Source organism: Oryx dammah, unplaced genomic scaffold, assembly GCF_014754425.2.
Source record: "Oryx dammah isolate SB20612 unplaced genomic scaffold, SCBI_Odam_1.1 HiC_scaffold_15, whole genome shotgun sequence".
Classification (NCBI taxonomy): domain Eukaryota; kingdom Metazoa; phylum Chordata; class Mammalia; order Artiodactyla; family Bovidae; genus Oryx; species Oryx dammah.
In genome coordinates, this window is record NW_024070199.1 from 30750656 (window position 1) to 30773379 (window position 22724).

General features: G+C 52.0%; 1 protein-coding gene and 1 long non-coding RNA gene across 3 annotated transcripts in view; one reads left to right on the plus strand and one right to left on the minus strand.

Moving 5' to 3' along the window:
* Positions 1–14683: 14683 nt before the first annotated feature.
* LOC120874303 lies at positions 14684–16921 on the minus strand. The gene is made up of 2 exons (XR_005723630.1): positions 15680–16921; positions 14684–15123 (listed from the first exon to the last, which is right to left on the minus strand). It is a non-coding gene; the product is annotated as an uncharacterized LOC120874303 (long non-coding RNA).
* A 93-nt stretch (positions 16922–17014) lies between these two features.
* Positions 17015–22724, plus strand: part of FLI1 (Fli-1 proto-oncogene, ETS transcription factor) — a 125964-nt gene continuing 120254 nt past the window's right edge. For both annotated transcript variants that reach the window (XM_040255655.1, XM_040255656.1), the window contains exon 1: positions 17015–17329. In XM_040255655.1, the coding sequence (XP_040111589.1) occupies positions 17312–17329 (18 nt within the window). In that variant the 5' untranslated portion in view covers positions 17015–17311. The remainder of the gene's footprint in view (positions 17330–22724) is intronic.

The following is a 22724-nucleotide window of genomic DNA, read 5'->3' on the forward strand; positions in this document are numbered from 1 at the left end:
GTGAGCTTGTGTGTGTGTGTGTGTGTTTGTATTCAAGCAAGTAACTGTGGATTCTTTTTTTCTTATTCCATGTATAGGAAACCATGTGGAAAATGTGGAAAATAACCACCTCTGTAGCTCAAACATACACCATTGTTGATCTCGGTGGGTGCTTTGCAGTTGAAAATCACCTAGTTCGTGGCCTCAGCATCAGCAATGTGTTCCCTCCATCCTTGTCCCCTTTGAGGCAGGCAGGAAATGCCAGCCTCCTCACAGGAAAGCCTGTTGCGGTGAGATTTCCCGATTTACTTTATAGAAGCAAGAAGGCCAGATACAGGAGGAGATAAGCACTCAAGATTGCTAGTCTTTATCATCACTGGGTCCTGGGCCCCACAACTATGACTAGTCTCTCTGCTCGAGATGCAGGCCAAAATTTATTTTGGTTCCAGATCGAAAGGACTGCCCAACTGAAAAAAATGTGATCATCACCCACCCCTGTCAGTCCTTGCAAGGAAACCAAGCCAAACAACTTGCTGAATGGTCGCCTGGCTAGTATTCTGACCTGAGGAATTTCTAAGGCAATGAAGAAATTGGCTTCCACGTAGCTTCACACTGCAGTCACCTGGGGGTGTGTAAAAAGATTGGGGTACCTGCCCCCCTAGCTAGTAGTTGAAGACATGTTACCCATTTGCCACTTGTCCAGCTAACTGGAGCAATGTTTGGTGGGTACACTGCTGCTTGGTTCTGATTTTTTGCTGCTGGTGTCCCTTAGATAAAAATGTTCCCAGACTGAAAAAGGTAGGGACCTCAAAGGACAAGCCAGCCAGCAGAGGTGGCCAGCTGAGTTCACAAAGGACATTGGGACTAGCTGGACTGAAATCAAGCAAGTTCTGATTGCTGTACCCAGGCCATCTCAGTCTCTGGTCAGAACTTGGGGAAGAGGGCGAGAGGGGGCAGGAAGGAACACTGCCCACTTGAAGGGGAGCCCTATGCCCTCAAGGTCCATTCCACACCACCCTGTTGTGTTCTGGACAATTCTTGTAAAAGAGAACCAAGGTAGCATCATGCAACCAGCACAGAGAGTGACATTTAATTTCTTTTTTTTTCCAAGACCAGTTTACAGATCTCTTCGAAACAATGAGAATTCTTGAATCAAATACTCAGCTCATCTACGTGCCACCCACCAGTCTGATCTTTTACAAAGATAACATAGGATTTGGAATACATCTATGTTCCTCTTGCCCTTAGCCAGAATTCTAGGAGACATCTTATTTCACAAAGTCTGATTTAAAAACACACACCAAGAAAATGAAAACATACCCTCCACTTTTGATCTCTTATCTAAGAAAGCCAGGTTCCCTAGAGGAACTCACAAGGCAGGCGATGGGTCTCCAGCGTTTATTGTGTTTAGTGAGGTACATTGTTTTGAGTGTATTGAAGTGATGCTGAGCAGCCATACTCTCTTCAGGACCCCAAAGTCCACTGTCTGTCAAAGCTGAAGGTCACCAAAATAATAATAATGACGCTTCAGACCAGTATTTGATCAGGCAAGTATTTACATAGCATCTTTTTCCTCTGGAAGTTGGAATTGCTTGGCCCAAAGTCTCTCGGTTCTTAAAAGACTCTCCTCAAGCGTTAAAATATGAGGAATATTGTTTATACGTACGTGCTAAATTGCTTCAGTCGTGCCTGACTCTTTGGGACTCCATGGACTGTAGCCCACCAGATTTCTCTGTCCATGGGATTCTCCAGGCAAAAATACTGGAATGAGTTACCATGCCCTCCTCCAGGGGATCTTCCTGAACTAGGGATCAAACCCATACCTCTTATGTCTCCTGCATTGGTGGGTGAGTTCTTTACCACTTGTGCCACCTGGAAAGCCCAATACTGTTAATACCTCTCCTCAATTTTCTGTTCATCACCCCCACTACTATCATCTTCATTAAAAAAAAAAAACGCCAAAGACCTTCATGTCAAATAGTATTGGCCTTGGCCCAGCTTGGCTTTTTCTGTGTTTTTTTTCTTTTCTTCTTTTAAATTAATTTTTACTGGAGTACAGCTGATTTACAATGGTGTGCTAGTTTCTGCTGTATAGCAAAGTGAATTGCTTCTGCATATACACATATCTTTTCTTTTTATTAAATTAGGGTCATTAAGGAAGGAAGAGGGCAAATAATACAGAATCCTATTTCTCTATCCTATCCTAGGCAGTCAGGGTAAGTCTACTTTCATTTCTGTGGCACTTTTCTCAAAGGGTACCCCAAAGGTTTTTTTTTTCAACCAACACAATTATCTTCTACCTCAAAGTTGCAAGGAGATGGATTAGCTGCCCCACTCTGCAATTATGTTTCAAACCCTTTAGTTACCAATTCATTCCCCCCTAAATTGTGAAGGCAACTCTTTTCACAAGGGGTCCAGAACCTGATGCTTTCTTTTAATTCTGTTCTCTTTCCTCTTTTTTAGGGTTGAGTAAGGCCAGACTACAACTCACTTCAATATTCTTGCCTGGAGGATCCGTGGATAGAGGAGGCTGGAGGGCTACAGTCCATGGGGTCACAAAGAGTTGGGCACGACTGAGAAGCAGCAGAGACCAGACTGATAGAGCAAAGATGGCATAGTCTTTGCAAGCCTTTGCCTTCTCAGAAATGGCAAAGTGATACTACTCAGGTCCTTTTCATGACTCATCCTCCCACTCCTGACAAATGAATGAATGATTTAATTCATTGTGATGAATAAACATCACCCTATCTGGAATCACATTGGAATTATTTTAAAAAGGAAACATTCTACAGTTTTTAAACAGAAGCAAGGAAAGAGACCATCTCCCAATAACCTGGAAAAATATAACCATAGATGGGATTAGTACTATGCTCCTTGAAAGTGCAAGTTAGTCTCTCAGTCGTGTCCTACTCTTTGTGACCCCATGGAGTGTATCTCCCCAGGCTCCCCTGTCTATGGGATTCTCTAGGCAAGAATACTGGAGTGAGTGACATTTCCTTCTCCAGGGGATCTTCCCAACCCAGGCATCAGACCCGAGTCTCCCACACTGCAGGCAGACTCTTTACTGTTTGAGCCACCGGGGTTTTTAGAGTTATGAAAATTTAAGTTAGAAAAGACCTCAGAGATTATCTACTGAAATAAAATTAGTTAACTGATATCCATGAAGAGATAACTTTAAAGGGAGGTAAAACTTGCTTAGGGCTGTAGAAGAATAAATCTAAACTATATAAAAAATCTTTGGTCTTCAGAGCACCACTTTGCTTTAAAGCGTGGTCCCATTCATTCTCCAATAACCTCACCTCTTCATCCCTCGTCCTGGGAAGCTTTACCCGTTTGATGTATAGGTGGGGGTGAGGGGTGAGTCTGTCAGCTGGGGGAGGCGCTTTCTCTTATACCGTTTGCGGGGCTGAGCCCCAGTCATCCTCCACCCTGGCTCTGGATGCTCGCTGCTGTGCATCCCACGCTGCTCATGCTAAGGCAGATCCTCTTTTACACTGAGAATATGTATGAATGTGCCTTTGTGTGTGAGTGTATGTATGTGTTGTTATGTGATGGGAACCAAAGAGTCAATCAGGTCACACAAACCGAAAGAGCCCCAGTCAGTCTGACTACTCTACTCATGCATTCAGTTCAACTCACTGCCTCTATTTCCTGGACTTATCTCCCTGGGCAGATTTCCCACCCCTTCTCTCTCCTTGAAATTTCTAGGAGCTCAATCTAGTTTTGCAGTCTGTCCACTAGAGAACACGGACACTCAGAGATAAGGTGCATGACACCTCGCCGGCTATACTTTAAAATTTGAAGTTGCGTCTTGGAAGAGCAGGAAGCAACTTCCTTCCTTTCTTCCTCATCATTATGAGCAAAGGCAATAAAGGAAAAATCCATACAGGACACTGAAACCCAGTGTGGTTTTGGATCTTATCTGGGGCAGAATCCCTCTCTGGCTACACTTTAAAATCTGAAGTTGCGTCTTGGAAGAGCAGGAAGCAACTTCCTTCCTTTCTTCCTCATTATTAGGAGCAAAGGCAATTAAAAAAAATCCATACAGGACACTGAAACTCAGTGTGGTTTTGGACCTTATCAAGGGCAGAATGAACCCCAAAGACAAGAACACTGCTTTATACGCAAGGCCATACATGGCCCCCAACAGAGGGGATATACAATAAACAGATATTGATCATCACAGCAGTTTCTAGAAACATTGAATCAACATAGTCAATTCCTTTTACCTGCTTGGAGAAACCAAATCATAGCAAAATACCATTCCTCAGTGGTACAAGTCTGGGAGGACTGCCATAAGAAAATACCAAAGTCTTAGTGACTTAAACAATTTCTTTTCTCATAGTTCTGGAGACTAGATGGTCCAGATCCAGGTTTTGGCAAGTTGGGTTCTCCCGAGGCCTCTACCCTTGGTCTGCAGTTGGGACACCTTCTTGCTGCGTCTTCAATTGGTCTTCCTTCTGCGCTCTCATATTTCTGTGTCCTAATCTCCTCTACGGTAAGGACGTGTGTCTGTGCTAAGTCACTTCAGTCGTGTCTGACTCTGCGACTCATGGACTGTAACCTTCCAGGCTCCTCTGTCAGTAGGATTCTCCAGGCAAGAAAACTGGAGTGGGTTGCCATGCTTCCTCTAGGGGATCTTCCCAACCCAGGAATCACACCTGTCTCTTGCATCTCCTGCTTTGGCAGGCGGGTTCTTTACCACTAGCGCCACCTAGGAAGCCCCACTATAAGGACACCGGCCCTTTTGGATTACAGCCCATCTATTTTACCTTATTCACCTCTTTAAAGGCCCCATCTTCAAATACAGTCACATTCCGAAAAGTAATTAGATTGTTAGCATATTAATTTTAGGGGAACACCATTCAGCTCCTAACACCAGTCATCAGGAGCAGAATCAGGACTGGAACTGACTTTTTAACTCTAGCGTGTGGATTTGCCTTTGATTCGCAGCCTTTCCCGGGTTAAATAATCTCACAGAATTATAGCATGCTCTGATTGGAAGGCATCGGGTGATGACCTAATCGTATCCCTCTTATTTGCCAAATAAGAAAGCTGGTCTGAATTGTCTTGCTTACAACCCATGGATAGCTCGGTGTGGTAGGCTTGATCTCTCAATTCCACACCAGAGTCACCTGCCACCAAAGCTCAGGATTGCACATCTACAGCCCAAGGAAGCAGCTTGGTGCAGGCAGGTACCCGGAGCAAGAAAGTTCCCACCCCTTCTCCCTTGAAAACAGTTGAAGGGAGTCTTCCTGCCTCTTCCCCCTCATCCTCCTCTTATTCATGCCTTCTTAAGGCAGCTGTTACCCGTTTCAGCAATTTTCTTTCAGCCAGTCGAAGGCTCCAAGTGACAGAGGGAGTTGGTCATGTCTTCCAGGAAGATAAGGGAACCTGGGTCTACTTCCATTCCACCTCTGCTCCCAGACTGCATGGTTAGGGCCATAGGCACTTCCCCTCTGGGCATCCCAAACCCTCCCCACCCCAGCCCCGCACCTTCACAAACAAGGCAGGCTTCCAGGTCTATGTCCAGCCCTAAAACCCTTTCTAAAAGGGATTCCAGATTATTCTTCACTTCGTTCTCAATCCATCTGTTTCCCCAGGACCAACAAGATTTTATTATTTGCATGACCCTTGGGATGAATGCCCATTGTTGACTTTTAAAATTACCAGAAAAGTAGAGAATAGGACAACATGCTCAAGCCATGAGTATGCACGTCCTTATCCCTATCCTCCATGCACACACACAACCCTGATGAGTTTGGTACCAAACCCAGAGATGGGATACTTCCACCAGCTGACCATACCCAGAGTACTTGGGGAAAGGGATGATCACAGGCGCCTTGGTTAAGCCATTTCTATAAAAATGAAACCAGTACATGAGCATTGATTTCATGTAACCCTGCAAAGCAGAAAATGAATCATGCAGGTATAATTTTCCTGTTAGTTTTTCCTTAATAACAATGTGATGGTTTCATTTATTTGTTTTGCATTTGTTCTTTAGTTTTTGGTCAGAAAGGAGGATTGTAGCTAAAAAAATTGGGCTTCCCAGGTGGCTCAGTGGTAAAGAATCCACCTGCTGATGCAGGAGACACAGCAGACATGGGTTTGATGCCGGGCTTGGGAAGATCCCCTGGAGTAGGAAATGACAATTCACTCCAGTATTCTTGCCTGGAAAATCCCATGGACAGAGAACCCTGGCGGACCACAGTCTGTGGGGTTGCAAAGAGTCACACATGACTGAGCGACTGAGCTTGCATGAGCTAAATAATTGTTCTACTTCTCTGCTGGTCAATTGCAGTGTGGAAACTGAGTATCCAAACAGACTCAGTTCCTGCCTTCAGGGAACTTATAGTCTAATGAAGGGAGCAAATCTTAGATAGTCTGTGTATATGTATGTGCTCAGTTGCTCAGTGGTCTGATTCTTTGTAGCCCGATAGACTGTAGCTGGCCAGGCTCCACTGTCAATGGGATTTTCCAGGCAAGACTGCTGGAGCAGGTTGCCATTTCCTACTCCAGAGGATCTTTACAAATAAAGATATAACACCAATGGTGAAAACATAAAGAAGAAAGGGCTAAAAATCTAGGGGCAGGTACTCAAGAGATCTCTTAGAAGTCACCTTCAAGAAAAGGAAGGTAGAAGGAGAAAGAGTGGGAGGGAGGGAAAAAGAAAGTAAAGGAAGGACCAACAATGGAAAAACCCAGCCTGGGTGGTGAGGCATTAGTTAGACAATCTGTTTAGATTTTCATCTCCTCTATGACAGCAGAAGTCTTCATTCTTCATTTTCAAATCTCTAACTTTCCTAAAAAGAACTTACTTTAAAAGGCATGACATCAGTGTAGGATTATTACCTAATGAAGCACCTTCTGTTTTATTCATGGCTGTGTGCAGTAGTGTTTATTCCCTTTGGAAGGGAAGACGAGCTCTCCAAGAATCCCAAGAACCAAAGCACGGGGCCATGGCCCTGGTACTTCAGCCCCTTCCCCTCCCCAGCGCTGTCTTGTTTTCCTAAGCCGTGGCCAGGAATGTGCTGGGCGGGGGCAGCCCAGCCGTCAGCACAGAGAACCCGGCAGCCCCAGCAGCCCCAGTCACGGTCCAGGGTTGGCCTTTCACCTCCCAGCTCTCCCTGGCCGCTCTTATTAAGCAGCAAAATGTTTCAATATGTTGAGCTTTGGGGGAGGGATGGAGAGAAAAATCGGGATATTGTTGAGAAGGAAATAATGAATAACCCTGCCGCCGGTGTCCATACCCCCCACACGGGGAGATCTGGGTGATAAGCGTGCTTTCTCCAGAAACGGAATCCAAGCCATTACCTTTTGGTCAGAAATTTCCAGAGTCAGTTGGGGGAATCGGGGAGGCGGAGACGAGGGAGCTGGTCCTAAACAAAATTCCACTGTCCAGTGTACCGAAGTAGCCCCCGATCTGGATACCCCAGGAAGGAAGAGGAGGGGAAGGCTGAAGAAGCTAATTCTCAGAGGTGCACAGAGCTGGAGGTTTTGCTGTTACAAACTGACGTAGTCTCTACTCTTGTCACCTCTACTCCCTTCTTTGTCACTTGTACCCCCACCCCAAGGTTCTGGTCTGGGGCCCAGTGAGCTGTGTTCCCTTTTACAGGAGGCTCTGGAGAGAGGAGCCCAGGATGTGGAAAATGGCCCAGGCTGGAGGGGACCATTAGCCAGGCCAGGTCTGTGGAAAGTGGCCCTGGAATAGGGCAACTGAAATGCTCTGTGAGCATGAACCCACAAATCTGACCCTCAGGTCTACCAGTGGAAGGCAAGGAATGAATGAGCAACCTTCAAATTTCAAGGAAATACAAATCTGAGGACCCAGAAACCACTCCTTAACCAGAGTATCTTTTATTTATGTATTTATTAAAGTATAGTTGATTTACAATGTTGTGCTAGAGCAAGAGTGTTTTTAAACATGTATTTTAAAATCAAAATCCCATAATAGCCTTGGTTCCCTAACACAATCCACTTTGCTCTTAGAGATGCTGCCTAGAAAATGTGAATCAGGAGGGATATACCTGGGGAGGACCAAACAAGAGAAAGAAGTAACTAAGGGCTTGAAAAACCAAAATAGAGGTCATTCGTCTTGTTTCAGTGTAAAGACTAATTCTTTGCATTGCAGTCACTTGAAAGTAAATAGCCAGCTTAAAGAAGGTCATGGTTTCCACCTCCCCTCATTGCTGGAGTGTGCTTCAGCTGTGTGTCTCTACATTTTTGAAACATGGTGGTTTATGGTGATCCTGGACATTTCCAAGTAACACGGCGGCGGTGGGGGGGCGGTCTCTGGAAAAGCAGCAGGGGGCAGATGGGTGGCTGTCCATTAGAACAATTTATCAGACAGCAGTTGAGATATTGATAAGAAAACGGAAATCAAATTAAAAGACGGAAAAGAGAAAGGAAGCGGGAGTGGGGACCAAGAGAGCTGGAGAGAGGCTGGAGGGGAGGAGACGCATAGACTTGAGCGGTTCCTGAAGCCTGGAGGATGTGCTGGGGTTGAGGGCGCCTGTCTGGGTACGCTGGAAATAAAGGCACAAGTCACAGCCAGCAGATTTAATTTCGCTCTGCCAAGGGTCCGGAGTCTAGGGGCAGAGGATTCGCACCAAGAACTTGAACACCCTGGAGTTGCCTGAGTCAGGCTCCTGCTGGCGGAGCAGGAAGGGGAGCAGGAAGGGGTATCGAAGGTGGGTGTCTGCTGGTTCGGGATCTCTAGGGGCCATGCAGAGTCCCAGCTGCCTGCTCGAGTTGCAGCCAAGAGGCTTTCGGGGCTCTTTCTTTCTCTCATTCTCTCCCGGGTTTTCTTTTCTGTGCTTCCCCCACCAACTTTCAAAGAAAATGGGGCGAATCTGGAGCGAGGGCGGTGGGAAAGAACCGATCATGGGAATGTAGGAGCCGGGAGAGACGTACCTGGTCCCTGAACATGTATGTCTGTTGTGGCTTCAGGAGCCAAAAAGCTGGAATTTGTTAGTGGGGAGAAAAGTGTTTTATCAGAAACACATTGGCTGCCGTAGAAGCTGCACCCTGCCACGTTAGAGATGGTTTAGGAGAGAATGGGAAGAAAGAGGAGACAGCGGCCAGACTTGGACAAGAAGAGAGAGACTCACTCACGCAGAGGCAGCTGGCACCCGAGGGCAGTTTTTGCTTCCTTCAGTCCAAATATTCAAGCCTCAGACAGCACCTCCCCTGCCACTAGAAACAAGGCCGCTTCATTCATTGTCTTTGTCTCTGCAGGAAACCCTATTTTCTTTCTGAAACTGGTGGGGGAGTCACTCTGGGAAAGGGGCCTCTGTAGACCTCTGGAAGCTTAGCCAGGGTACCTTTCTAAGTGGCCCCCCAGCAGGGAAGAGGGAGACAGAGGCTCACTGGTGGAGCCCTAGGGGTGGTAGGTCAAGCAGACGATCTGTGCTCCCAAGACCCCAGAGTTGGCAACTCTATAAATATCTGTTTCCTGGGGCCTTCAGTGGCACGGGTGAGGAGTTCTACCTCTATACTAGCTGCCACCTCTTCTCTGGACGAAGCACCCTCCCACCCCCCGGAACCTCCAGGTACCAAACTAGGAAGGCCCTGGGGGAGAAGGGTGTCTACAATTGCCCATAGGAGAAGGTTACAGGACTTTAGGAAAGAGACACTCCTTAGCCTGCAGCCTGGGGGACAGAAGCATAGGAAGGGCAAGGGTACCTGCGTCCCACCCTCCCTCGATAGTCCAGGTGGATTGGAGTCACACCCCCCACCATGCAGCTTTCCTGTCCTCTCTCTTTTTTCCTTCTCCCTTCATACCCTCCACGGACTCACCCTGCTCCACTCGCCAGTGACTGAGGTTCCTTCCACACAGGTTGGTTCTTGGGCCTTCCTGACACTTCCTCACCAACCCAGGATGTTTCAGACAGTCCCTGACACGTCGTCTTACGTCAAGGTAAGACAAGACAGCGTCTTTAAACAGGTAATGACCCCCACCCCCACCCCAGCCCGCCCTCCACCTTCTGCCCAGATCTAGAGTCCCTTTCTCCTTTTCCGGTTAAAGAGGTGGGGGCCACGGACCGCTCTCTCTGCAGGTGTGTCTAGACTAGGGGCCCTAACTAAATCGGATGGGGGATCCCTGGTTGAGGACTAAGACTCTTGGCCGCTTCCGTTGGGAGAATTGTGTGCGAGGGCCCTGCAGGGAAGCCCAGACCCGCACGGGGACCCGCGGGCCACCGTCCGGCCCCTGTAGGTCGTGGCCCCACGCCGCGCCGCGCACAGCAGGTTCCCCGAGTTGAGGGTGTGCGCGGACGCGAGTGTGAGGGTGTGGGCGTGCCCTTGTATGCGTGTGGATGCAGGCGAGTGACCGCGGCGCGCTCTTCCTACCAGCTCGATAGCCCCCAGTCTTCAGCCCAGCTTCCTTGGCCCCACCGGCCTGTCGAAAGCGCAGATTCCTATATTTGACAGTATGTCGAAGGGAGTTAGTTTAGTTTTGTTTTTTTCCTTTTCCACAACAGTTCCCAAGAATGTAAACAAACCGAGGCCAGGACATCTGGGTTACACGTTTAGTGAAAATTCGCCAGCGGGGCGGGGCCGAGGGTGAGGACCCGCCCGGGGTGGGGACCGCGGGGAGGTCCTCTCGCCGCCCAGGCGCGACCTCCCGCCTTCCAGGTAGCGGCCCAGAACCTCCCCAGGTCGAAAAGGAAGGACCACTGCGGTTCGTCAAAAGTACTCCCAACTTCTTGGGTCTCGGCCCCGCCCACTCCCCGAAACCCCGCCCCTAGAGTTTCCACCACCGCCCCCCCTCTCCACCCCCCGCGCCGCACACCGTTCTGCGTCCAGCGCCCGCTAATGCCCGTGGAGTGACCGTCCGAAGAAATCCGGAACCTCCATGGCGTGGGCACTCTCGGGTCTCATCCGGGGGCGCCAATTATGCGTCCATCGCTGTTCCTGTTTCTCTTAAGGGAAATCCGTTCACACCAAGTAGCATTTTCCCCGCCAGCGGTCTGAAGATGTCTCTAGGCACTTTGGGGAAGCCAGGTTGTGGAAGCTTGGTGGAGAAGGGGTGTTTAATCTCTCCGTGATAAGTGAATGAAAAACTACTGAAGCAGTGGATGCTACGGCTGGGTGGACCGGTGTCTCCCAGGAGGTGGCAGAGCAGACTTAGACTACCGCGTGCTGGGTTCGCCGTGTCCAGCTTTCCCGAGAGGTTAAGGACGCGGTCACCCCTCCCAGCCCGCCGATCCCGGGACGCGGTGCACGGCTGACCTAGCTCTCATTCCCGGCTCTGCCCCTAAGGCTGCAAAGGGCCCCGGGACGGGCAGCTGTCGTCTCTCTCCCATCCTCTGGGACCCCTCGAGTGTGCAAACACCCGGGTACCCAAAACCTCAGGGAGCCCGGGAGCCTGACCCCGGGCCAAGAGTCAGAGAGACAGCAAACGAGCCCGGCCTCTGGGAGAGGGCCGCTGGGGAGGGGCTGGGGGCGGCAGTCTATGAGTTCTGGCCGCCAGGGGAGCCGCTCGCCGCAGGAGCTCTTTTCAAGGGGAAAAAATGGATTTTTCAGCAGCCACAAAGTTTGTATTGTTGCACAAAGGGGTGCATTGATGAGTGCAAGTGGTCCGCGTGGCGCGGACAATCTTGGGTCTGTTCCGCAGGCTCCCTACGCCTGCTATTCGCCAGAGGGGCACAAACAGTCCCCGGCTGCCAAGCCCCAGCCATTCCGCTTCAGGCACTCGGCTCCGAGCTTGTTGACAAACCCCGGGGGTCCAGGCGCCCGGGCCCCAGGAGTCAGGACACGAGCCGGACCCTGGAGAACCAAGGGTGCCCGCTGCACGCGGGCAGCGATCTAGATTCCAAGTGCTCAAGGAAGACCGCGCAGGAGAGTGTGTAGGGCGAGCTTGAGGATGGAAAGAGCAAGGGAAAGGGGGACGGCATTCTATCTGTACTAACTTGTTGAATGGTAATAACAACCCTAGGAGGTGGTCCATTTTGCAAATGAGAAATGAGGCATTGAGAGGTGACGGTGACACAGGTTGCAAGGGACAGAGCCAAGACACAAACAAGGAGGGCAAAGTTGTGCTGACTGCTAGGCGAGGTCTAAACACTCACTTCAGCTTTACAACAGCCATTTGAGGTAGATCCTCTTAAAACGCCGCCGACGCACAGACGAAGACGCTGAGGCACAGAGAGGTTAAGCAACCTGTTCAAGGCCACAGAGCGGGTAAGTGCACAGCCAGAATGCAAACCCCACAGAGCCGGGTTTCCCAGTGCGAACGTCCAAGCAGGACGTTCCACTTGCTGATAACCGGGAGGGTCAGGAGACCGAATGCAGTAACCCGGACCTGGTCCTCGCGAGCTGCCCACGGAACAAAGCACTTGTGAGTCCGAGCGCAGGGAGCCCATCTCTGAAGGCCCCAAGCCGCCCCACTCGAGACTGGCAGGGTCCTCCACGTTCCGTCTCAGACTCCTAGTTCTCGCTCCCCCACCAACCCGCCTGCTGGCTCAGCCCACCCCGCATTCTGGGGGAGACCCCCCCCCCAATCAGAGGAGAGGAGGCTGGCCAGAATGTTCGCCGCGGCACGGCCCAGGGGCAGCATCTGGCCGGCAGGTCCTGAAACGGCGCTTCAAGGACACAGGTCTGTACTTTGAACGCTGTTTGGAGTGGCCAGGAGGCCGGCGGCTGGAGGTTGGGAGAGGCCGAATTCTCCCCTCCCCCAAGCCCCCCATCCAGGCGCCGCCACCGGGTGAGGGTCCCGGCACCTGGCTGGTCTCCACCTCTTGTCAGCCTGCGCTCTCTGGTCAGTCTCCGACTCCCTTGGGATTTCCTCCTCGACGCCGCGTGGTCTGGGGACCCGGCCCGGGAGCGCAACGGGCTCGGGGCGCAGAGACCCTCCCCCTCCGGGCCCTCCCGCCGCCGCGGCCTCCCACGTAGAGTTTTGAACCCTCTTGGCGCTAAGGCAAGAACGAGCGTGGGGAGCGGGCCGGGCCGGCAGAGGCTCTAAATCTTCCTTCAATCTGTGAGTAGATGAAGTCTGAGAAACAAATTCAAAGCAGGCGCGCCTGCAGAGCCTTCCTGCAGAAATATTCCCCGGCATTCAAGCGCGTCCAGGGGGCGGCTCGAGCTGCCTTGTTTGGCTAAGGTCAGACGAGACTCGAGTTCTCCAATAAAAATAAATCTCAAATTAATTATGGCCTCGAGCGAGGGGCCAGACACTTGAAGCTGCAGTTGTGCAGTCTGGAGTTTTGGCGCTCGCTCGCCCATCCCTCCCCCGCGTCCCCCTCCCCCACCCGCCTTGCCCGTTCGAATACCCGCCGAGGCGGCTTGGACGGGAGGGGCCGCGAGGAGGGAGGCCGGAGGGGGAAGGACCCGCCCCACACGCTCTGCCAAGCCTGGCATCTTTCAGGGGTTTCAAGTGACCGGCCGTCCCGAGGTCTGGAGGCACCCCAGGGACCCGGCTCTGGTTGTCGCGTCCTCCCACCCCCAACCCGGGCCGGGGCCGAAGAAACCCGGGGAAGCTTCGTCTGGAAAAGTCTTGACCGGGTCAAAAGGGCTGACATTGAGCGAGCCAAGACACGTTTCACCCCCGCCGCTCCCCTCCCGGGGGAAGCAGGACTTCCGCAACTTTGAAAATATTGTCAAGTGCGTGCGGATGGTTAGAGGCAAGTCACCCCACCACAGTTGCAGTGAAAAATGCCCCACGTCCTAAGGTTTCCAGAATATGCGCCCCCCTGGGCATGCTTTCTGCAAGTGACCTTAGACTTAGAACCATGTCATGGGCTGTTTTGTTGGTTAGTCCACTCCCCCCGCTCCCCCAGTGGGTAGTTTTTGTTTTAAGCGCTGGTCCAGGGCTCCCTCGGCTGTGAGCTTCCTCGGACTTGAAAGCCAGAGGGGCTGGTGGGGTGGGCAGGATGGTAGCGGGCACCAGGTGCTGCTCACCAATCCTGCCCAGTCTGGAAAAGGGAGAGGCAGGGCAGTCTCTGGTGAGCCAGGAAAAGGGTGTGAGCAAGTGTGTGGGCTGGGATAACCAACCAGCCCCTAGCTGGGCCTGGAGGAAGGAGAGGAGGGGGAAAAGAGAGGGAAAAGGGAGAGGGCAAAAGAGGGGGTCAAAATAGAGAAGGGGTGGGGAGAGCCAAGAGAAGGGGAGAGGTTCCCCCCTGCCTAGCTCCAAGACAGTTTTCATCTGCAGCCGCCTCACCACAGGCTCTCTATCAATTTGTCTCAATGCAAACATTCGAAATATTCTCTTTGGCTGCTCGTGAAAACAATGTGAGCTGCCAGGATCAAACCATCTTTCCAGATGTCTGGTGGTAACCACATTAAACAGGGCAGACTTGTTTACTGTTGTGTTTGGTTAGGGCTTCTTTCCCCCTTCGGGATTTAAAAAGGCAGCAGCAACCATGGAGTGGGACTTCAAACCCAGAGTTACCGAAGTGGGCAGCTTTGCCCACCACCACGCCAACATGGGTTGCAAGGAGGCTCAGATTCTCTCTGACGGCTGTTCAGAGTTGGGGTGGGGGCTCTTCTTCCTGGGAAGACTAGCTTGTGAACCGACAGGAGCTCCTCATGGAGGGGCTGGTAAATACCAAAAGCCAGGGCATCAGTGCCAGTCAGTGACTCACTAAAGGATGACAGCTATGCCAATGCCAGCCTCTTCCCCCTCCCCGCCACCTTCAAAATTACGAAATTGCCAGAAGCTTTGGTTTTACAGGCAGAAAAAGAAAGTGCTGTTGAGTCCCACAGCTCAGACAGGAGGGCAAGTCTTCATTTGAGTTCTCCCAAGGGGAGAGGCAGCTTCTGCTAAAAGGAGTTGAGGGGGTACTAGGGATTTTGGGGTGACTTCCTGACCAGAGCAGTGAATGCAGTCTGTTATTAGCTGTTGGGGTAGGAGCTGGGAAGAGCTGCCTGGCCAATGTTTTGCCACAGGGGTAGCTTCTCAAGTACTGGGGGGAGGACTGAGTGTAGAAAGGGGAGCCGCTGGCTGGCCTGCGGTGGCCATTAAGGGCCTGAATGTTTGCCCAGCGCCAGGAAGGGGGCCTCCGGTGGTAGAGTGGAGTTCTCTCTGCTTGCAAGAGGGGGAATGTGGCCGAGGGTGCCGGGTTTCTGGTCGGATCTGGGTGGGAAGCGGTCTCCTCGCGCCCTCCTGAAAGCCTTGTTGTCGTTTGAAGGTCGGCAAAGTCTGGGCTGAAAAGGAAACAATTTGGGGTTTGAAAGGATGTAATTCATTCTTCCTTTCCCTTTAACCTCTTTCCTCTCTGGAAAGCATGTGGAAACGCTGAAGAGAAGAGGGAGAGGGCGGGCGGCGGGGCCGAGGGGAGGAAAGGGTTAAGCCTGATTTCTTTTAATTGAACTCCAGAACTGGTGGCCCCAGGCAAGGGGGGGACTGACCCCGCTAGCGGTAACCAGATGTGGCGGTCCCAGGGGAGCCCCCGAGCAGACCCCTGGATTGAGAAGCAGACAGGAGGTGGGGGGGGGGCGGCCCGGCCCCCCTCCAACCCCCACCGCATCCCCCCACCCCACTCCCCCTTACACACACCAAGTCTCAATTGCTGGCAAGCTGCACCCGCCACTCCAGGTCTGGTCACGTTCAGACCCGTGTCTGTATTCGAACCCAAAATTGGAGCTGAATTGATGAGGCTAATTTCGAGAGGGGGGTGGGGGGAGGGAGGGAGGGAGGCCGGGAAGCCAACGAGCTCTCGGGCTCAAGTGCTTCTGAAGAAATAAAGAATTAATAAGTCACCTTTTTCGTCGCTGTGGACACCCTTTTGAAATTTTTTCTTTCCAATTGATTCGGATCTCCTCTGGATTTTTTCCCCCTCCTTCTCCGGATGGACTCTTAAATAAAAGTGAGAAAGTCCAAAGCGTGGTCTGGAGAGCGTGGACAAGGTAACCTGTTTCGGAAGTCGGGGAGAAAGAAGCGAGGAGTCAGGCCGAGAGCACCCGAGGGTCCCCTCCGTGCCCCAGCTAGAGCGGGAGGGGGGCAGTGCTGGGGGACCCGGGAGGCCTCCGGGTCGCAAGGCCCTGCAGGGCGGGCCGAGGGAAGGCTGGCTTCAGGACTGGATGGGGTGACGGTCTGGAGCATCGGCCCCGGGGGTCTCCCCGCGAGGAGTCTGGGGCGGTTCATGGATGCTGCCTGCTGGGCTTTGCAGACCCGCCAGCCAGCCTGGACGGATCATCTCGTCGTAGCGTAGGTTTCTTGGGGCCCAAGGTGGCATTGCCTGGACGGCTCAGACCCGGGCGCCAGGGCTTGGGCCATCGGGTCGGGGGAATGCGCCAGGGGGTTGACCTAGGAGGCGCGGAAAGGTGGCCTGGGGTGCCGCAGGGACCGGCCCTCGGCGGGCGCCGGGAGCTCTCCAGTAGCCCAGGGCCGAGGCGCGCCGCCCCAAGGACGTCCCTCAGCTCGCAGCGCTCGGAGCCGAGTCCACGCCCCCGACGGCCGGGGTCCGTCCGAAACCGCCCGGCGTCCGCGTCGCTGGGTGAGCGGCTGCTCCGCGAGTCTGTGCGACTCCGCAGGCGAGGGCCCGGAGTGGAAAACTTCCCATTGGATGCACTTTCGAATGTTCGGTCGCCTTCGGTCTGCGTCCGGATCTTCCCGGGCGGTAGGCTCCAAGTTATCCTTAGCCCCAGTAAACTCTTCCGCCCCCCAAAAAAAGTTTGACTCAGGCTGGAAAAGACATTAATGAACGTATCTGTGGGAAGAAACGGAAAGTGAATGAGTCAGGAGGGCCACCTTCGGCCAACGGCCCCGGGAAAAGGAAGGAGGCCAAAGGCGTTCGGTCTTGGACTTTGGGGGAAGATTGGGGAGGGGGGCGGCGGGGTGGGTTCGTGCAGACTTTGGGAATCAGGGCGCGAGCGCCGGGCGTGGACCCCGGCATTGTTCCCAGCTCGCCCTTATCTCCCGGGGACAAGTATCCTGTGTGCGCAGCGCATGAATGTATCTGGGCATCTCCGAGTATATTTATATAGTGTGTGTGATGCGAAAAGCAGGAGCGCCGGAGCGGGGGGGGGGGCCGCATGGGGGGCGTCGAGGGGGGGGGGGGGGCGGGAAGACGAGGGAGAGCAGAGGGGAGAGAAGAGAAGAGAGCGCGAGACAGAGAGAGAGAGAGATAGGACTTCCTCCCCATTCGCAAAGTGAAGTCACTTCCCAAAATTAGCTAAAAAAAAGTTTCATCCGGTTAACTGTCTCTTTTTCGCTCCGCTACAACAACAAACGTGCACCGGGGAGCGAGGGCAGGGCGCTCGCGGGGGGCACGCAGGGAGGGCCCAGGGCGCCAGAGAGGCCGCGCCGGGCTAATCCGAAGGGGCTGCGAGGTCAGGCTGTAACCGGGTCAATGTGTGGAATATTGGGGGGCTCGGCTGCAGACTTGGCCAAATGGACGGGACTATTAAGGTAAGCGACCGGTCGGTGGGCGCGGAGCCGGCTGGGGCGGCGAGGCGGCGGGCAGGCTGGGCGCGGGGCGCCGGGGTCCCGGAAGACGTGGCCACTCTCCCTCCCTTCCGCACCCCGGCTTCGCGCCGTCTCCTCCCGCGCTCCGGTGGCGAGTCTCCAGGCGGGGGCGACCCGCCGGGCTCCGCGGCCAGAGCGATCTCCCCCACACCCCTTGCCCCCGAGCGGAGCCCGTCCCCCTCCCACGGCGCTCCCGGCCGGACTGCGTGCGGGCGGGGCCGGCGGCGTGAAACCCGGGGAGCCGGGCGCCCATCGCAGCCGGGAGCCGGAGACCTCCCGGGCCCCTACTCCCACCAGGCGAGCCGGGCACCCCGGTCCCGGCTCCGGGAACCCGCCCGGCGGCCGGCGGCCGGCGGCTTCCTCTCCCCCAAGGCCGAAGGCGGCGGGGCCGGGCGCGCAGCCGCCAGCAGCCGGGTATCCTGCCGGGTGGGCCCAGGGGCGGGCAAGTGGATTGGTTGCAGGCGGATCGGGGTGCGAGTGAGTGTGTCCGGGGATCTGTGTGCGCGGGCTCCTCCGGATGGAAGCCCTGTTTACATGTCAGCGCGGGCCGGTTTCCCTTCCTCTTGGTACTTCTGTTGCTGGGTTCTTGGCGCTTGGGAGCTGCCGACTCCCCGGGACTAACGGGCCGGACTCTCCTTGCCTTTCCTCCGCCCGGCATCACTTTCCCAGACGGCTCGCGCGGCTCTCGGCACGCCCGGCTCTCGCACTCCGCTCTCGGGCTTCGCCAGCTCTGGGGCAGGACTCCCTCCCGCCTCTCGAGGAGGGTCCCTCGCCTGAGGAGCCGCTCCTCCTAAAGGGAGCAGCCCTGAGCCGGCCGCCCGGGGGTGCTGCCAGGTGGCCAGATTCTTCCTACTCCCACCTCTACCCTCGTCTCGCGCCCAGGTCCAGCTTGCCAAGTGCAGCCCAGAGGGACGGGTCAGGGTCTGGGTTTCACCGCAGACTTCAGGAGGGTTCACTGCCTGCTCCCTCTTTAAGGGGGAAGTGGGGTCAGGAGCAGAGAGGAGGGACAGCCCCTACTGTGACGGGCCTTAGAGGACCGAGAGGAATGAATGGGACCAGGAGTTGGCTGCGAGGCTATCCCACAACTGCAAGCCCGAGCCGGTCTGGAAAATCTATTAGGCTGGTGAGGAGGGGACTGGCAGAGCCCACCATTCCCCGAACTCAAAGGAATCAAATCTTTGCTTAGGGTTAAGTAAGAGGAGGCTCAGATATTGGGCTTGGAGAATTCAAGAGATTTTTATCATTTGGGTGGGGTAGTGGTTTTATTTTCTAAGTTTTTTTTTTTTTCTTCTTCTTCTTCTGAGAGTTTGAAATATGCTGACTTAAGTAAAAGGCACCAACAGCAGGAACTTGAAAATCTGGAGATGAGATTACTGATTGTATTGGGTTAAAAGGAGCCTCTGTGAGTCTGGGTTCCTCCAGTTTAAAGTGTGTGGGTGAGGAGTCAGTTGAGGAGATGAGGTTCCTGGGGGGAACCAGTAGATGGGGGTCCTGTGACTGGTCATTTAATGTCTGTCTCCCTTCTTTTGGTGGGTGTGTGCAAGAGTCTTGGTATGTCTGGTTTAGTAATAAGATGCTCCAGTCTAGAAAACTCCCCTCACCAGGACACTTGCCACTGACCCAGAAGGCCCCCTCTGACCCGGAAGGGTGGTAAGATGGCTCCAGGGTCTTGATGTGGACACCCTAAGGAGAAGTGAAGCAATGTCTCCCTGATGCTCAGACCTCTCAGCACAGGCCCTGAGGGTAGGGAGGAAGCTGTGGTCTGTGTACCCAGAATGTGCTAACCTCTTTAGATGCACACGCAGGGATTGGCATGGCCAGCAGTGAGAGCAAGCTTAGGCCAGGACCCTGGTGGAGGTGACGGGCTTCTTTGCTGCAGGGGTGACGGAAGCCCGTCAGTCCATGCAGACCGTCCCCTGGGGCACCCTCCATCTCCCATCCAGCTTGCCTGAATATGAAGCCGACCAGCAGAGCAGTGGCTTTTCGGGTCGTTGTCTTCTGCCCAGCGTTCAGAACTGCCCAGCGTTCTGAAGGACTGAGTCTTTAGTGTACACTTTGGTATTTCAAGTGTGTGAAAGCCACAGTTTCCTGTTCATGTGTGACCTTCAGATCTTGGGATTCCCAGACCCCACTCCCACAGGGGTTCCATCACTGTGTGTGGAGAGGACGTGGACGACGAGAGGCCCCGGGACTTCTGGTCTCCGTGTGAGGATGCACAGCCCACGAAGCCAGTTTGAGCTTCAGACTCTGTAAAAGTGAAAGAGTGGGACTGAATTACCTCTGCAATAGTACCTTTCCAATCCTTTCAGTTCCTAGGATATCTTGCTCACGTGCTCTTGCAAGAACGTGGAACTCCAAATCCGGGAAATCCAGTTCTAGACTGAGAGAGCTCAGAAGACAGCAGCTGTGGAATTTGTAGACACAAATCCAGAATGTGTGTTTGCAGTTTGAATGGCCTTGACACATCATCTCTGACTGATTTGGGGATGTGATTTTTATGCACCTGCGTATTTCTTCTTCATCTATAAAGCATGTTGATATTTCAGAATACCTCTGGGTTTCATCACTGGGGAAGCTATTTGGTCCAGTTTGCCAGGGAAGTTTCTTGCAGAAGCTTTTTATTTTGTGATTACCAAATCTCAACCTCATCACTCTTGTTATAGTAAGTCCTTCTGTATCATGCTCTCTTCTCCTCTCCAAGAATGTCTCCTGGGAAGGCTCTGCACATCACGTTGGGAGCACCAACATTTGCCGGGGCCCTTCCACTCTTCATTTGCCACAGGCAAGTCTGTCTAAATATTGAACAACACCTTACCCCGCCCTGCTCCCCCATGGTGATGCTATCAGTTGTTGAAAAGCACGTGATACTGGTTGCTGCTTTAAGAATGACCTGGTTTCAAATACTGCATCTTAGATCTAGGAAGTCTTCAATTGAATCTGCTTATTTCATCTATGGAAGCTTGATTCAGTCAGTACATATGCTACCATTAAAGATGGGGAAGCAATCAGAGAAAATGTAGATATGGTGAATAGAATAGGGAAATGAACTGGGGACTTGGAGTCAGAAAACCCAGGCTCAATCTCCCTTCTGGGAGACTCAGTTTTTTCATCTGTAAAGTGGAGCCAAAGTACCTTCTTGCCATAAGTCACAGTAAGGATTCAATAATGTTTGGTACCCTGACTGTATGTTAGTTGACTTTCTCCTTGGGGATAGGGCTTGTGGGGATCGATTGGCCAGAAAATCAGTTCATAGGTCTGGATTTATTATATACATCTTTCATTAATTCTACAAATATTAATTAGGTGTCTCTTATGTTCCAAGGCTCTGCTTTATATGTTGAGGCCAAAGTGAAAAGTGAAAGTGTTAGTTGCTCAGTCATGTCTTGATTCTTTGCAACCCTGTGGACTGAAGCCCGCCAGGCTCCTCTGTCCATGGGATTCTCCAGACAAGAATACTCCCTGCTCCCTTGCCATGCCCTCCTCCAGGGGATCTTCCTGACCCAGGGATTGAACCTGTATCTCTTGCATTGCGGGCAGATTCTTTACTGTCTGAGCCACCAAGATAGGAATCAAAACCTTTCTGGACGTTATGCTCTGGCGGAGGAGACAGACACATACATAAATAATTGTGTGTCCATCCTGATACGTCTTCTGAAGAACAGTAAAGCGGATTAGGGAATAGACTGGGATGTGGTTAGATAGCCAGGATGGTCAGGAGGGTGCTTCCAGCAGAGTCTCAGGTGAGCAGAAATACAGTCAGTTTTCATCATTCACCTCGGGAAAGCACCACACCACACAACAGTACATGTGGGGAGAACAAAATGGGAAGGGAGGGCTGAAGTGTCAGTCAGCTGGGCTTTGACAACCATCAGAGTTCATAAGCCATACTGGCCTAGGCAGCAAGTCACCACGGACACTGTGTGTCCAGTTGGAAAACTTCAGGATGGGCCTGCTGGAAGAAGGCAGCAGAGTGAGGGGTACCTGGGAACAAAGACTTTACTTCTGTCCTTAAAGGTGGACACTGCCTTCACTCTGGGAGTGAACCGTTCCCCCACCTGTGCCTTTAATTAACCTTCATAGCACCTGCACTCACGCAAACTCAGGGCACAACAGGCTGTGTCTCTGTCTGGTGACCACAGAGAATTGCCTCCCTTGGGAAGTCACCAAATGGTGAATCCTGTTTTGTTCCTGAATAATTTCTACCAAAAAAGCTTCCTCCCACATCTGCTGCTCTTCTACTTCAGGCTTTCAGGACTGCAACTTTAGAGCTTTAGTGGTTATTTAGCTCCATATCCTTGTTTCATGGGAGGGAAACTGAGGCCCAGAGGTGTTTGCTGAATTATCCAAGCTCTCACAGCTGACTAGTGACAGAGTCAGGGTGAGAATGCAGGGTCCTTACCCTCAGGCCAGTGTTCTTTCCACTTACTAGGAACATTTCATTTGCTTTCATTACATTATTATGAATTGTAGGATCCTGGAAGTGGTGTGTATGTGTGAGAAAGAGAGACAGAGGCAGATAAATCATTAAAAAAAATCGTGGAGAATCTGACAGTTTGGACTAAAGACTATTTCTCTTATTTAATAGAAATGTATTTCCGTACTTCAGAAAAAATCTCAAATGTTTGTATAGCATTTTTACATAACTGTTCTCCAAAACAAATCCTCCTCTTTCTGTAGACAAACAAGGTCTCTACCACCAGGAGACAAAAAGAAATAGAGTATTTTACTTAAATAGCAAATAGGCCCCTTTACAGACCAGGGGCAGGTGGGCTGAATTACTATTTCAGTTCTTTTAATAACTGAATATTTGACTATTGAAATAGAATGTATTCAGATGCATTAGAACGTATCTTATGGGTCTGCCTTCTAGTCTGTGTAGTAAGTAGGTCTGTAATAACAGCTGTATTATGTAAGATTTAGAATTTCAATGTCTCTTTTTATTTGGGGTCAAACAGTTAACTTGGCACTGGCTTTAAAAAGTGGTTCATTTAAACCAAATCTATTTTTTTTTTTTAAAGAAATGCAACATTAGACAAATGTTAGCATTGAGTTGCTCCAGCAAAAGAAAAAAGTTGGAAAATTTTTTATGATGATGAACCACCAGGCTGGATTTCTAATGATCTGAGGCCTTTATCATCCCTCAAATGTCAGAAAATAGCCCTATGTTGTAAGTCAACACTCAGGCCCTCAGCAGGGTCCTGGTCTTCTTGGGAAAAGTCTTACCCTGCCTGAAGCTTGATAAAAAGATTTTCAGATTAGGACCTAACTATTTAAGGTTGGAAGGAAAAACATCTACTATTTTCATTTATTTGAGACAAACAGTTGCATTCATTATGTA